Genomic DNA, 17133 nt, shown 5'->3' on the forward strand with positions numbered 1-17133 from the left:
ACCTCTTCAGATACAGTCTAAAGAGATCCATCAAAGATACCAGAAGACAGTACCGGACCAAGCTAGGGTTCCAGGCTAGCCACACGGACCTGCACCGACTATGGCAAGGTCTGCAAGACGTAACATGCTATAAGATGATTGTATGCAAAATCGCCAGCACCATAGCACCCTTCCCCAATGAGCTCAATGCATTCAATGCCCCTTTTGAGCAAGAGGCCAGTGAGAGCTCTCCAGCCCGGAAGCCTCAATGAACCTGTATCCGATGTCACCATTCCAGATGTCAGAGCAGCCTTCTCAAAGGTCAACCCACAGGAAGCGACTGGTCTGGATGGGTACTCAAACGAACGCTCAGATCTTGCGCAGACCAGTTGGCAGGGGTATTCATAAACATCTTCAACCTCTCTTTACAACAATCTTCTGCTTCAAGAAGATGACCATCCCCGTACCAAAGCAAAGTCAGGCAGCATGACTATCGTCCAGTGGCTCTGACATCCATCATTATGAAGTGCTTCGAAAGATTAGACATGGCACGAATCATTTCTGGCCTCCCAGATTGCCTACAGTTCACCTACCGCCGCAACAGGTCCACAGCAGACGCCATCTCCCTGGCCCTGCACACAACCCTGGAACACCTAGATAACAAAGACACCTGTGTCCGACTCCTATTTATCAACTACAGCACAGCCTTCAACACCATTATTTCCACGAAACTCATCTTGAAACTCTGTGGCCTGGGCTCAGCTCCTCCCTCTGTGACTGGATCCTGAACTTCCTAACCCACAGACCGCGATCAGTAGGGATAGGTAACAATACCAGCTCCACGATCATCCTCAACACTGGTGCCCCACAAGGCTCAGTCCCTTACTATACTCTTTATGCACCCATGACTGTCTGGCCAAATTCCCCTCCAACTCGATTTTCAAGTTTGTTGATGATACCACTGTAGTGGGTTAGATCTCAAACAATGACGAGTCAGAGTACAGGAAAGAGAGAATTTGGTGAACTGATGCGATGTCAAAAATCTCCCTCAATGACAACAAAACGAAGAAGGTCAATAAAACGAAGTAGATAATCATCAACTTCAGGAAGCATAGTGGAAGACATGCCCCTGTCTACATTAATGGGGACGAAGTAGAAATGGTCCAGAGTTTGAAGTTTTTAGGCGTACAGGTCACCAACAACGTGTCTTGGTTCCCCCCCATGCTGACACTATAGTTAAGAAAGCCCACCAACGCCTTTACTTTCTCAAGACTAAGGAAATTTGGCATGTCCACTATGGCTCTCACCAACTTTTACAGATGTATCATAGAAAGCATTCTTTCTGGTTGTATCACAGGTTGGTATGGCTCCTGCTCTGTCCAAGACCACTAGGAACTACAAAGGCTTGTGAACGAAGTCCAATCCATCACACAAGCCAGCCTCCCACCAATTGACACTGTTAACAATTCCCACTGCCTCAAAAGCAGTCAGCAAAATTAAGGACCCCACGCACCCCAGACATACTCTCTTCCACCTTCTTCCATCGGGTAAAAAAGATACAAAAGTCTGAGGACATGTACCAACCGACTCAAGAAAAGCTCCTTCCTTGCTGCCATCAGAATTTTGAATGTACCTACCTCGCATTAAGTTGATCTTTCTCTACACCCTAGCTATGACTAAAAAAACACTGCATTCTCCTTTCTCTATCTACGGTATGCTTTGTCTGTATAGTGCACAAGAAACAATACTTTTCACTATGCTAATACATGTGACAGTAAATCAAAGGAATGGACATTGTTTCCACTCACTATGTACAGTTCAGTATTTTGTGGGCCAAGTTGTCTTACAAATGATTTGACAGTATTGTGCAATGCAAGCTGTTCTACAAAAGTGTTCCATTTGAATTAAATATTGATCTTTAGCATTTTGTTCTTGAAGCTGAATTGGGTACTATGTCTGTTTCTCAGGGAGGGTGCAATTGATCGACTGGTTGGGATCTACAAGAATGTCGTGCACAAGACGGGGGTAAGTAAAGTGAATGATATTGACAGCCTATGTGTTTCATTTCATTGCAAAAGTAAAATTTGGAAGATTGCAACTTTTTTGTTTCTTTTAGGGTTACCTTACGGAGAATGGTTTTGTCAACTTAGAGCGAGTACAAATGATTATGGTTGCAGTTGGAGAAGCTGAGGATAACATCTTTAAGAAGAGAAGAGATGATGATGTAGGTTGTCTCTGGTTTTGAAACTTGCAGTATATTTTAAAGAAATGCAACTTAATAGCTGCATCTGTTTATGATAAAATACAAAGTTGCATATGATCATCTATTTCAGACATGTTATTCTGGTATTGCCATTTTTGTATAAAATTGCCAAATAAGCATCCATTTTTCAATAGTTACAATTCAAAAATAAAAACACACTTAAAGGCTGTCGATCAGATCGTTTAATAAGGGGAGATTATTTTATTGTTGCTTTCACAGTACAAATTTACTTTCTGCTTAGTTTCATATTACTAACCTTGTGGAGTGTAAAAAAAACTTGTCATGACTTGAAACTGACTCCGAAGTTTAGTTGTGACTGCTATCTCCAAGGAGTCTCTTGCTTTCGACTCTCGATTCAGGCTTGTGTTTATGCTATAACTACAATATTGGAGTCAAGCTGCAAGCAATGCTATGCACTATATTGTAAAAGTCATAGTGTGAATGAGCCCTTAAGGAGTAGTATTCCATGAAGCTACAATAAGTAACTGTTTTTTAATTGATCTGTTAAACAAACAAACAAGACAACTGGCATCTACTTCTTTTATAGGTGTCGTTCAGAAAAAGACAAAAGGAAAAAAACAAAAGGATGAAAGTAAGTAATTTCCTAATTGTATTTGAGATGAATTTTAACAGTTGTAGGAGTGTCCAGTCGCCTCCAGTATCCAGTTTGAAAGTGAGCATTTAAAGAAGTGTAACTTCCAATCAAATCAATCTAACTGATGGTGCGAAAATTGCTTTGTTTTTGTTTGATCAAATGAGTGAAAATCCATCACCTTAGCTTCTGAACCATACAGTTGAATCTGTAGAATTTCTTTTGACAGATATTTTGTACAGGAGGGAAAATGTGAGCAGCACTTACCAGAGCCATATTTGCACTTTATAATGTTGAGTCATTTTCTATTTCTGCCTTTTGTAATGCTGGTATCCAGAACAAGTCTCTCATTTTTGTCAAATGTTGGTATTTGAATTGATCTACAAAAGAGTGCACATATCAGAAGGTCATTGCTAAATACACATCTATCGAGCAGGTCCGTTGTCTGTTTCTAAGAAGTTTTGACATCCCAGCTGTTTCAATTTTTAAAAAGAAAATCATGCATTTCTTTGTCAGTACAAGGGGAAAACATGGTGAGATGTTAAATCATGGCTCTAGGGCTGGAATTTTGCGTGATCCTGAAATTGACTCCATGCAAGATCCCAACATTACCATTATCTCATAAATCTTTGCTCCAAATATCTTGAAAATAAATTTCTCTAGTGATGTCACTTAATTTATTTGTCCATATTTTAGTATTTGTATAGGTTTGCTATGTAAATCTGGAACATCTGGAAATTTTCAGCAGATTTCAGTTTTACTTAAGTGGAGGAGGCCCTGGGACAGTTCTGCATCCTGAAAGTTGACTGACCCAATATTCAGTCCGGTTGGCCTGCCCATCTACAACCGTGACAGGGAGGAGCAGGAGCAGACCAGGAACCCCATCAAGCCTGCTTTTCCATTCAAAGTGATCATGACTGATTTGTCTCAATTCCACTTTACCTCCTGCACCCCATGATTCCCTGAGAGACTGGTCTTATTTAAGTCTCAATTTTAAATATGCTTAACAATAGATCTTCCATAACACTTTGGAGTGGACAAGTCCAACGATTCCCAACCCCCTAAATATTTCTCTTAATTTCAGTCTTCAATAATTGACCCCTTATTCTAAGATTTTGCCCCCATGTTCTAGGTTCTCAAACCGGCAGAAACAATCTGTATATCCTGTGAAGCACCTTCAAAATCTTGTGCGTTTCAATGAATTCACCTGTCATTCTTCTTAACTCCAGAAAGTATTGGCCTCTCATCTTAGCAAGCCCTCTTATCCCAGAAACTAATTTGATGACCCATCATGGCACAATCTCCACAGATGTACAAAATAACTTGAGTGCAGAAGGAAGCCATTGAGCCATCATGTCTGCACCAACTCTCCGAATGAGCAGTTAACCTAGTACCATTTCCCTGCCTTCTCCCAGTAAACCTGCACATTCTTCCTTTTCAGATAATCTAATTCCCTTTTAAATTCCTTGATTGAACTTGCCTTAAACACTCAGGCTGTATATTCCAAACTTAACCACTTGCTATGTGAAATGATTTTTGCAAGCCACTTTTGTCTCTTTTGCCATTTGCTTGAAATCTCTGGTTCTCAATCCTCTCACGCATGGGAAGAGTTTCTCCCTATCTGTCCAGATTCGTCATGATGTTGAATGTGTCTATCAAAACTTCTCTCAGCCTTGTCTTCTCTGAGGAAAATAGTTCCAGCTTCTCCAATCTGTCTTCGTAAACTTGAGTTCCTTATTCCTGGAACCATTCTTATGAATCCTTTCTGTGCTCTCTCCAATGCCATAACATCTTTCCTAAAGTGTGGTGCCCTAAATTGGACACAATAGTACAGCTGAGGCTGAACTAGTGTATTATACAAGTTCAACATTATCTCTCGCTCTTGTACTCAATGCACCTAAGGCAAGTGTATCTTAAATATGGAGATCAAAACTGCTCACTGGACTCCAGATGTGGTATCACCAGAGCCCAATGCAATTGTTCCAAGTGTTCCTTTTTCTTCTACTCCAGTCACATTGCGATAAAGCCAGAATGCTATTGCTTTCCTAATTGTTTGCTATACTTCATTCTAATTTTGTTCCTTGTATGAGTATATCCTAAATTCAACGTTTAATTGTTTCATGCCTTTTAAAAATATTCAACTTTTCTATTCTTGCTGCTAAAGTGAATGACCTCTCACTTTCCCACTTTATATTTCATATACCACCTTGTTGCTCACTCTCCTAATCTGTTTATATCTTCTTACAGCCTCGTTGTATCGTTCTCGCAGCTTGCATTCCCAGCGAACTTGGACAGATTATTCTCATTCTCTTCCTCTAAGTCATTAATATAGAAGGCAAATAACTCTGGCCCTTTTGATGTAAAAACAGAAAATGCTGGAAAGACTCAGCAAGTCTCTCAGCATCTGTGGAGCTAAAAACAGAATTCATGTTTTGAATCTGAAATCACATTGGACTCAATATGGTAACTCTCCACAGATACTGCCAGCCTTGTTAATGTTTTTCAACACTTTCAGTTTTATTTCAGATCTCTAGCATCTGCGGTATTTTGCTTTTATTGTACTGATCCTTATGGTACTCCATGAATCACAGCCAACTTGAAAATGATAAAGGCAAAATACTGTGGATGCTGGAATCTGAAACAAAAACAGAAAATGCTGGAAAATCTCAACAGGGCTGACAGCCTCTGTGGAGAGAAAATAGAGTCAATGTTTTTGAGTCTAAATGACCATTCATCAGAGCTCTGTTCTATTCTCTCTCCACAGATGCTGTCAGACCTGCAGAGATTTTCCAGCATTTTCTGTTTGTTGTAACTTGAAAATGCCCCATTTGTCACTACTCTTTGTTTCCTATCCATTGACCAATCCTCCATCCATGCTAATTTATTATCCCCAACTCCATGAGCCCTTAGTTGTTGATGTTTTAAGTGACACCTTATTGAATGCCTTTTGGAAATCCATGTATACTACATCTTATTCCCCTTGATCTACCCTACCAGCTGCAACCTTGGAGGAAAAAAAACTCAATAGATTTGTCAAACACCTTCCCTTTGTAAGACCCATGTGACTGATTGTGTTCATTTTTAAGACTTGTTGAATAATAGATTCCAACATTATCCCAACAACTGAAGTCAGGCTAACAGTCCTGTAGTTGCCTGTTTTCTCACTCGCTCTCTTGAATAACTACATGTCTGCAGATGTGAGGTAATCATGATGTGGAGATGCTGGCGTTGGACTGGGGTAAACACAGTAAGAAGTCTCAACACCAGGTTGAAGTCCAACAGGTTTATTTGGTAGCAAAAGCCACTAGTTTTCAGAGCGCTGCCCCTTCGTCAGGTGAGTGGGAGTTCTATTCACAAACAGGGCATATAAAGACACAAACTCAATTTACAAAATAATGTTTGGAATGCGAGTCTTTACAGGTAATCAAGTCTTAAAGGTACAGACAATGTGAGTGGAGAGAGCGTTAAGCACAGGTTAAAGAGATGTGTATTATCTCCAGACAGGACAGCGAGTGAGATTTTGCAAGTCCAGGCAAGTCGTTATGGGGGTTACAGATAGTGTGACATGAACCCAAGATCCCGGTTGAGGCTGTCCTCGTGTGCGGAACTTGGCTATCAGTCTCTGCTCAGTGACTCTGCACTGTTGTGTGTCGTGAAGGCTACCTTGGAGAACGCTTACCCGAAGATCAGAGGCCGAATGCCCGTGACCGCTGAAGTGTTCCCCAACAGGAAGAGAACACTCTTGCCTGGTGATTGTCGAGTAGTGTTCATTCATCCGTTGTCATAGCGTCTGCATGGTCTCCCCAATGTACCATGCCTCGGGACATCCTTTCCTGCAGCGGATCAGGTAGACAACGTTGGCCGAGTTGCAAGAGTATGTACCGTGTACCTGGTGGATGGTGTTCTCATGTGAGACGATGGCATCCGTGTCGATGATCCGGCACATCTTGCAGAGGTTGCTGTGGAAGGGTTGTGTGGTGTCGTGGTCACTGTTCTCCTGAAGGTTGGGTAGTTTGCTGCAGACAATGGTCTGTTTGAGGTTGTGCGGTTGTTTGAAAGCAAGAAGTGGGGATGGCCTTGGCGAGATGTTCATCTTCATCAATGACATGTTGAAGGCTCCGGAGAAGATGTCGTAACTTCTCTGCTCCGGGGAAGTACTGGACGACGAAGGGTACTCCATCCACCGTGTCCCCTACGGACAAGCCCTCTGTATACACAGGATCTGTTCAGCTGAGGAGGATCGCAACAGACACCTCCAGACGCTGAAAGATGCCCTCATAAGAACAGGGTATGGCACTCGACTCATCAATCGACAGTTCCGACGCGCCACAGCGTAAAACTACACCGACCACCTCAGAAGACAAACACGGGACACGGTAGACAGTGTACCCTTCGTCGTCCAGTACTTCCCCGGAGCGGAGAAGCTACGACATCTTCTCCGGAGCCTTCAACATGTCATTGATGAAGACGAACATCTCGCCAAGGCCAACCCCACGCCCCCACTTCTTGCCTTCAAACACCCGCACAAACTCAAATAGATCATTGTCCGCAGCAAGCTACCCAGTCTTCAGGAGAACAGTGACCACGACACCACACAACTCTGCCACAGCGACCTCTGCAAGACGTGCTGGATCATCGACACAGATGCCATCATCTCACGTGAGAACACCATCCACCAGGTACACGGTACATACTCTTGCAACTCGGCCAACGTCTACCTGATATGCTGCAGGAAAGGATGTCCCGAGGCATGGTACATTGGGGAGACCATGCAGACGCTACGACAACGGATGAATGAACACCGCTTGACAATCACCAGGCAAGAATGTTCTCTTCCTGTTGGGGAACACTTCAGCGGTCACGGGCATTCACGACACACAACAGTGCAGAGTCGCTGAGCAGAGACTGATAGCCAAGTTCCATGAGGATAGCCTCAACCGGGATCTTGGGTTCATGTCACACTATCTGTAACCCCCATAATGACTTGCCTGGGCTTGCAAAATCTCACTAACTGTCCTGTCTGGAGACAATACACATCTCTTTAACCTGTGCTTAACGCTCTCTCCACTCACATTGGTCTGTACCTTTAAGACTTGATTACTTGTAGCGACTCGTATTCCAACCATTATTCTGTAAATTGAGTTTGTGTCTTTATATGCCCTGTTTGTGAATAGAATTCCCACTCATCTGACAAAGGGGCAGCGCTCCGAAAGCTTGTGGCTTTTGCTACCAAATAAACCTGTTGGACTTTAATCTGGTGTTGTGAGACTTCATACGATGTGAGGTAATGCATTTTGAAAGGTCTAATAAAGATAGGATATATACAGTAAATGGCAGAACCCTTAATAGGCAGAGGGACCTGGGTGTATAGGTACACAGGTCACTGAAAATGGCAACGGAGGTGGAGAAGGTAGTCAAGAAGGCTTGCCTTCATCAGCTTGGGGCATTGACTTTAAAAATTGGCAAGTCATGTTGCAACTTTATGGAACTTTAGTTAGGCCGCATTTGGAATATCGTGTTCGATTCCGGTCGCCACATTACCAGGAGGATGTGGAGGCTTTGGAGAGGGTACAGAAAAGATTGATCAGGATATTGCCTGGCATGGAGGGCATTAGCTATGAGGAGAGATTGGAGAAACTTGGTTTGTTCTCACTGGAACGACGGAGGTTGAGGGGCAACCTGATAGAAGTCTACAAGATTATGAGGGGCATGGACAGAGTGGATAGACAGAAGCATTTTCCCAGGGTGGAAGAGTCATTTACTAGGGGGCATAGGTTTAAGGTGCGAGGGGCAAGGTTTAAAGGAGATGTACGAGGCAAGTTTTTTTACACAGAAGGTGGTGGGTGCCTGGAACGCGCTGCCGGGGGAGGTAGTGGAAGCAGATACGATGGTGAGTTTTAAGGGGCGTCTGGACAAATACATGAATAGGGTGGGAATAGAGGGATATGGTCCCCGGAAGGGTAGGGGGTTTTAGTTAAGTCGGGCTGCATGGTCGGTGCAGGCTTGGAGGGCCGAAGGGCCTGTTCCTGTGCTGTAATTTTCTTTGTTCTTATTTTCCATTTGTAGGACTGTTCTAGAATCTGGGCAGTTTTGAAAAATAATAACGTGCATCCACTAGTTCTGCAGCTACCTCCTTTAGAACCCAAGGCTACAGGCCATCAGGTCCTGGAGATTTATTGCCATTTAATCCCTTGAGTTTCTCCAAACCATTACCCTGTTGATATCAATTACCTCAAGTTCCTCACTCTTGTTAGCCTTTTGATTGCCCTTAATTTCTGATATGTCATTTGTTTCCTCCACTGAAGGCAGACAAGATTTGTTCAACTTCTCAGCTATTTGCTCCTTTCCCATAATTTCTCTTGCTTCTCTCGCTAAGGGATAACATTTACTTTAGCTACTCTCTTCCTTTTTATATTATTGTAAAAGCTCTTGCAATTCGTTTTCATTTCTTGTCAGTTTAGTCTTTTATTCTCTTTTTTCTCTTTTTATCAATATTTGGTCGCTCTTGCCAGTTTCTAAAACATTCCCGAACCTTGAGCTTACCATGCATTGCGATATTATTTTATTTGGATTCTATCCGTTAACTTCCCTGCTAAATCACAGATCTATTTTTTCTGCTTGAGATTTTGTTTATTTAATGGAATATAGCTTAGTTGAACACTTGTAATTGTTTCTTTAAATTGCCCACCGTTTATTTACCACCATACATTTTTAGTTTATTTGCCCAATCAATCTTTTGGGGGCGGCACGGTAGCACAGTGGTTAGCACTGCTGCTTCACAGCTCCAGGGTCCCGGGTTCGATTCCCGGCTCGGGTCACTGTCTGTGTGGAGTTTGCACATTCTCCTCGTGTCTGCGTGGGTTTCCTCCGGGTGCTCCGGTTTCCTCCCACAGTCCAAAAGATGTGCGGGTTAGGTTGATTGGCCAGGTTAAAAAAAATTGCCCCTTAGAGTCCTGAGATGCGTAGGTTAGAGGGATTAGCGGGTAAATATGTGGGGGTAGGGCCTGGGTGGGATTATGGTCGGTGCAGACTCGATGGGCCGAATGGCCTCCTTCTGCACTGTAGGGTTTCTATGATCTTGGCCAGCTTTCCGCTTGTACAGTAAAATCTTATTACCTGGCGTATGTCGGGAATTGGTAGTGCCAGTTGTCAAAAATGCCAGTTAATGGAGAGTTCCATTTACCAGTGAAATACAGCGCAATACTTGTGGCATAAAATAATATGCAAACACTCAGAAGTAATGAAAAGTATACTTTCTACTTCTAGTCTTCAACAGTACATTTAAACATTACAGTGTACGGGTATAGATTGTGGATAGTTTCATTATTTTTTCCAGTTGAAGTATTGATTCGTATTGGGGAACCTCAGAAATTCCAGTTTGTAGAGAATATTTTTGGGTTGAGTTCCAGACTACACACAGTTTATTGTACATGCGTAATTCCTTTGTTTAAGTTTAATATTTATATTTGGGACTGGAGTATGTAGCTTTATTATGATGCATTCTTTCCACCCCCACCCTGCAGATGTTGTTTACTACGGGATTTCTAATTAGACCTGCATCATTGCACAATACTAGGTCTAAAATAGCTTTATTCCTTCCTAGTTGGTTTCACGGTATATTGTTCCAAGAAACTATTGTGATGACAACCTTTACCAATTTGATTTAACCCGTCTCTATTAAGATTCTTAAATGGTTAATATATAACATAAATGTTTGTGATATAGTTTGGTGAAACTCTCAGCCATCCACCTCCCGGTTTGTTATTGCAGATTTGATGTGCTTTTTCCTACTGTTCTATCCTGTTGATGTAATTTGGAGTTATGTTCTTTGCTAGCTGCAGCTGTTTAATTTTTTTAACCATTTCTATACCTGTCACCTTTGCTCTTTCATCAGACCGAGGCAACCTCTTTTGTTCTTGGTGGACAACTTGCCCCACAACCTCTGGGTCAACGGGGTGGTAGGCCACAGCCCATGCAGAATGCAAGACAGACAGCTTATGAAATGAGAGTACAGGGTAGAGATCAACAAAATAAGGTGAGACTGCGATATGTTTTGGGAGCCATCTGGATGACGACCTGATCTGACTGTGTTCTCAACTGCATTTTCCTGTCTACCCCTTGAAGATGCATAATAAATTTAATGGTGCAGAGGGATCTGGGTGCTCTGGTACATGAATCACTTTTTTGTGCAGGTGCAGCAAGTAACTAGGAGGGCAAATGGAATGTTGGCATTTATTGCATGGGGAATGGAATATAAAAGTAGGGAAGTTTTACCACGGCCTTTCATTAAACTGTGGATGGTTAAGCAGTGTGATTTCAGAATTCATTCATGAGCAATACAGTGGAATGGACTGGACTAACAATCCAAAGTGGGGAAAAAATGCCCAATCAATGAGAAAAGGAGCAGAGTGGAGGGAGCTTTGCTTTGCACCTTACAGTATAGTAACTGACCTTGCAGTACTTGGTGAGAGAGTGACTAAGATGAGAGAAGCACAATTTCAGATCATGGAAGTTGCTCTGCTTTCCACTGAAAATTATTATTCAATAATCCGCAACCATCTATAGAGTGAAGTTATCTCAACAACCCGATTGAAATCGGAGTCCGATAATTATGGAACAAATGACATTTTTTGTCTAAATATTCAGACTTTGTTTTTGTGAAGTTACTGGTATGTTGCATCTAAATTTAATTTGTATTGGATGGGCTACAGGCTCATCTGAGCGCCACATTTAAAAAAAATCTCTATGCAACTTGCACGGTAGGTGGTTGGCACGCTGCCTCACAATGCCAGGGACCCGGGTTTGATTTCTGGCTTGGGTGACTGTGTGCATTTCCTCCGGGTGCTCCAGTTTCCTCCCACGGTCCGAAAGGCGTTCTAGTTAGGTGCATTGGCCATGCTAAATTCCCCCTCAGTGTACCTGAGCAGGCACCGGAGTGTAGTGACTAGGGAATTTTCACAGTTACTTCATTGCAGTGTTAACATAAGCCTACTTTTGACACTAATATATAAATTTCAACTTAGATTATGGAAGTTACTGATCTTGCATGCAGTTTGAGATACCTGTTTAATTCAATTCATGGTACATTCCATGGGCATATGAATACCTACACACCCTGGAGGAAACATTCATTTCCTTCCATGGGCACATTCCTATTCTCTCATCGCACACCTAGTTTGTTAGCTACCCTTTTCTGGCACAAGGGCTCATGCTTCCAGGAGAGTAGATGTATTTGCAAAAGGACAGGTGAGCTTTTAGACAGCTTGGAAGTCTGGGTTTAGATCATAAAAACAATTTTGAAAATTCATTCACCTTACCAAACAGTGAAATGAAACTCTCATCATTAGATTTCTCATTCATTATCTGTGAACCTAAACAACTTGAACGAACTTGTGGCTTCTAGGCTAATGTATGTGGGTCAGCCAAAGTGAAACTTAAGTCTTTAATGGTCATGTACTATATATATGATCAAAAACCTAGTCTGCATCATAAAACTGCTCATCAGAGAGCATTGTGTTCATTGAGATTAAGTCCTATGATCAGCTTTACCTCATTGTGTGTTCATTGGGCTGCACGGTGGCACTGTGGTTGGCACTGCTGCCTCACAGCACCAAGGACCTGGGTTCGATTCCCAGCTTGGGTCTTTGCTGTGTGGAGTTTGCACATTCTCCCCGTGTCTGCGTGGGTTTCCTCCGGGTGCTCCGGTTTCCTCCCACAGTCCAAAAGAGGTGCTGGTTAGGTTCATTGGCCATGTTAAATTCTCTGTGTACCCAAACAGGCGCTGTAGTGTGGCGACTTGGGGATTTTCACAGTAACTTCATTGCAATGTTAATGTAAATCTACTTGTAGCACTAATAAATAAACTTTAAAAAAAAGTTTAAACTCATCTGGCCATGATGAGATGTTCCCCCTTAGTTGCTGTGAGACTCTTTGCACCGTTCAGCTCTAGGCTGAGTCCTGAGCGGTTGAGAGCTGTGGAATTGGGAGTACTTGAGTCTTGCTCTATTTCAGCACCGGCAACCAAACCTGCTCCAGGCCGATTGAGTCCTCCCCTTATGGTAATCATCTTCCAGGAAATTTTTCCAACTCTTATTGTCCCCCTCCCACAACCCTTAATGGATTCAGAGCGTTGTCAATTTGAAGCTCAATCACTCAAAGTAGCCCTGCCCTTCTCACTCATATTCTCACTTTGGACAATTGCCCCTGGCTTGTGCTCCCCACTCCTCCAATCACGGTTGCACTTCTTCCTACACCCTTCAACTGCTTGTGCTTTTCGCGTTGGGATTTGATGTTCAGCCTCCTGCTCGAGCTCCCTGCAGTGAGTGGCCTGTCTATTTTAACATGTGTATGTTCCAGATTGCATGGCCATGCCATGCATGCACAGGCACACCTTGGAGAGAATATTGCTGACCATGAACTGCTGTGTCATTCGTTTTGATCTTTTTTATGCTGAAAAAATTGATTTATGACATGACTGAAACTAGCAGGGATGTGGTTTAATGATTGAACTTGAAATTAATTCATGGTTTTGGGTGTTGTTTTGAACAGTGAGTCATTCCAACCCATATATGCAGCACATCCTAAAAGCACATGATGCAAGTAATGATTTCTGCTTTAGAACATTATTCTGCATTTAAACTTGGGTGGAACTTGAGCCACATGATAAGTGAATACTGACTGGTATATGACTGGTATGACTGCTGCTGAGAGAATAGAGGCTGCAAGATTGACGTCAAGTTAGTGTTAATAATCGTATAATGTTCTGAAAGTGTTTCAAATAAAAAATTATTGCTTGGCTTATATTTATTATTGTCCTCTGAAAACCTCCCGATTACACCATTAGGTGTTTATAATCCCTGAAGGTGCCTATCAATATGATTTGTCTATTAATTAATATTGGTTCTGGTAGGAATAAAAATATCCTAAAAATAAAAAATGATTGATGTCCAGATGATGAGTAGTGTTAAAGATCATCATACTGCAGGTTCAGAAAAAAATATATAGTCAAGAAGAAATAACTGATTTAACAAAAAAGAACAGAAGTGATTTTCTTTCTGTGGGTTAAGTTAAAATGTGTTTACAGGCAAGAATTCATAAAGTCAGGTTAGGGTCCACTATCAACTTAAATGTATCCTTAAGCAAGTAGTAGAAGAAATTAAATCAATAAATTAAAAATGCGAATTTGTCTTAGGATATGACGCAATTATGATCACTTAAGACCTGTTGCAAACTCGGCATGACTGGGCAATAAATATTTGGATTATAAGCACTTTGTGAAAACCAACAAAATTAGAAAAAGAAGAATAGCAATATTGAACAAGGGATTGTTTCATTGGGAAGCAGGTTTATAAGTAACACTGTAGATAGTTTTGAAATAGAAAAGGATGCAAGACTGGGTCAGAGTTATTTATAGACCTTCAGTTAGCAGCGATAAAGTAGCAGGATCCATGAAAGTGGAGATGAGAAACTTGTTGCAAAACAAATAGTTATAATGGAAGACTTAAATATGTAGAAAAAGGCTTGCAAGGGATAGCAAGGACAACAAAGGATTGTTACTATTTTTAAAGGGGAAGGGTGGCGAAAGAGGGTAGTATATTTTCTGTGGAATTTTGAAGAATGAATGCCGATTTCATTGAAATGTACAGAATTCTGAAGGGGCTTGATAAAGTAAGCACTGAAAGATTGTTTCTGCTTGTCGGGGAATCTAAAACACTGGGGGCACAGTGTCAGGATAAGAGGCTGATTGTTTCGGACTAAGGTGAGGGGAAATTACTTAAAAGATTGTGAATCTTTGGAATTCTCTGCCCCAAAGGGTTTTGTATGCTCCATTGTTGTCTATCCCAGCCTTAAATGTATTCAGAGTTTTGGCCTTGGGGAATCGAGGTGATATGGGGAACAGACAGGGAAGTTGAGTTGAAGCCCAAGATAAGCTATGGTTGTAATAACTGATGCAGTAGGCTCGACAGGGTATATGGGGTACTCCCAATTCCTGTATTCTTGTAAAGAGTAATGCATGCCTTGTCATGATGATGCGATCTAATCCCTTATTTGGAACCAAGATTATTGCTGTGTTGTTTTGGAAAATTTCCTCTTAAATTCCTTGGCTACTGTATTATTTTTGTTAAATAAGCAATTGCCTTCAAGTTAATAAGATATTGCTTTAGTTTCACGTTTTCTCAGACAAATAGTACAACCCTAATTTTTTTCCTGTTGCCGCCATAAGCATTCCTGTGTGGTGAATTAAATTTTCTCGCTAAATGAGCTTAGAATATAGTAAGATATGTTTTAAAGTTTATTTATTAATCACAGGCAAGGCTTACATTAACACTGCAATGAAGCTACTGTGAAATTCCCCTAGTTGCCACACTCCGGCACCTGCTTGTGTCAATGCACCTAACCAGTACGCCTTTCAGATTGTGGGAGGAAACCGGAGCACCCGGAGGAAACCTGCGCAGACACGGGGAGAACATGCAAACTCCACACAGACCGTGACCCAAGCCGGGAATCGAACCCGGATCCCTGGCGCTGTGAGGCAGCAGTGCTAACCACTGTGCTGCCAAGCCATTTTATGGTGATATCTGAAGCTGCAGTGGCGTTTTAGCTTTGACCTATTTAAATGGATGGCAAGAGAGGTTGTATGGAATTGGAGTGGTAAATTAATTAAAATTCAGAAGCTATGTTGTGCTATATGTGGTAGAGATATGTTCATATCCACTAGTCCGAATTTTGATTGTGATGTTGGAAATCAGGCTCTGTCGTTCCAGTGCTGCTTTTGACTCATTTTGAGCAGCAGTTGCAAGTGCCTGGTGTGTAGTCACTGGTTCCCATTCTCCAGCAGAAACTGGAAGGAAATGGGGAAAAAAAGGGAAAGGCCCATTCCATGAACTTGCATGACGAAAGGTATCTGGACCTGCTGAAAGAAACACAAGCTGTGCTATATAAACATATACATGCACTAATCTTTTGTAGGAAACTCATTTTCATGGAGTATTATCCCATTTAAAATACACCAATGCTTTCTTTAAAGTATCTGACAGGAATTTCACGCAAATGCCTTTGTGTTCTAGCATTATAGCATAACCTGATTTTTATCTTTGATGTGAAATTAGAATAGTTTCATGTAAATGGGGGTAGGGGAACAACTTTGTGAATAGACTATTTCTTTGGGACATCACTTATATATTTTCAGTTTTAAATTTCATTATTCTTTCCATTAGTTTTTGTCATCTCCTTACTCCTGCAAATGTTGTTCCTTGCTGGGTTGCATTCCCATAGGCAAGACATAGCCTCTGGCACTTTCTGCCAGTGAATATTCTTCGCGTGAGCTTAAACGTTTTGTTAGGCTACATTTCCATGTCTATACAGACACATTCCCAGCACTGGTTAAGCGATGATAACCAGTAACGGGATCCCAGGCTCTGGAAATATTTGTGTTCTTCTGCTCCTCCCCACTCGGTGCTAAGGTTAACTGTGCTGCCGCACATGAGATCAGCTAAACTAATCCACAAACCCGCAACTCCCAATCTGCTCCTCGTTCTCACTGAGGAAATACACAGTAAATGGCAGAACCCTTAGGAGTATTGATAGGCAAAGGGATCTGTGTGTACAGGTACACAGGTAACTGAAAGTGGCAATGCAGGTGGAGAAGGTAGTCAAGAAGGCATATGGCATGCTTGCCTTCATCGGCCGGGGCATTGAGTTTAAAAATTGGCAAGTCATGCTGCAGCTTTATAGAACCTTAGTTAGGCCACACTTGGAATATAGTGTTCAATTCTGGTCGCCACTCTACCAGAAGGATGCGGAGGCTTTGGAGAGGGTACAGAAAAGATTTACCAGGATGTTGCTGGTATGGAGGGCATTAGCTATGAGGAGAGATTGGAGAAACTTTGTTTGTTCTCTCTGGAGCCACGGAGGTTGAGGGGAGACCTGATAGAAGTCTACAAGATTGAGAGGCATGGACAGAGTGGATAGTCAGAAGCTTTTTCCCAGGGTGGAAGAGTCAATTACTAGGGGGCATAGGTTTAACGTGCGAGGGGCAAGGTTTAAAAGAGATGTACGAGGCAGATTTTTTAGAGTGGTGGGTGCCTGGAACTCGTTGCCGGGGGTGGTAGTGGAAGCGGATACAGTAGTGACTTTTAAGGGGCGTCTGGACAAGTACATGAATGAGATGGGAATAGAGGGATACGGTCCCCGGAAGGGTAGGAGGTTTTAGTTAAGTCGGGCAGCATGGTCGGTGCAGGCTTGGAGGGCCGAAGGGCCTGTTCCTGTGCTGTAATTTTCTTTGTCCTTTGACTGTTCA

At 42.1% G+C, this 17133-nt stretch overlaps 1 protein-coding gene across 2 annotated transcripts in view; it reads left to right on the plus strand.

Annotated features, from left to right (window-relative positions):
- xrn2 (5'-3' exoribonuclease 2) overlaps window positions 1-17133 on the plus strand; it is a 78183-nt gene that overhangs the window by 14258 nt on the left and 46792 nt on the right. For both annotated transcript variants that reach the window (XM_078230321.1, XM_078230320.1), the window contains exons 12-15: window positions 1947-2004; window positions 2096-2203; window positions 2790-2834; window positions 10729-10869. In XM_078230321.1, coding sequence (XP_078086447.1) covers window positions 1947-2004; window positions 2096-2203; window positions 2790-2834; window positions 10729-10869 — 352 coding nt within the window. The remainder of the gene's footprint in view (window positions 1-1946; window positions 2005-2095; window positions 2204-2789; window positions 2835-10728; window positions 10870-17133) is intronic.

Source organism: Mustelus asterias, chromosome 15 (assembly GCF_964213995.1).
Source record: "Mustelus asterias chromosome 15, sMusAst1.hap1.1, whole genome shotgun sequence".
Lineage (NCBI taxonomy): Eukaryota > Metazoa > Chordata > Chondrichthyes > Carcharhiniformes > Triakidae > Mustelus > Mustelus asterias.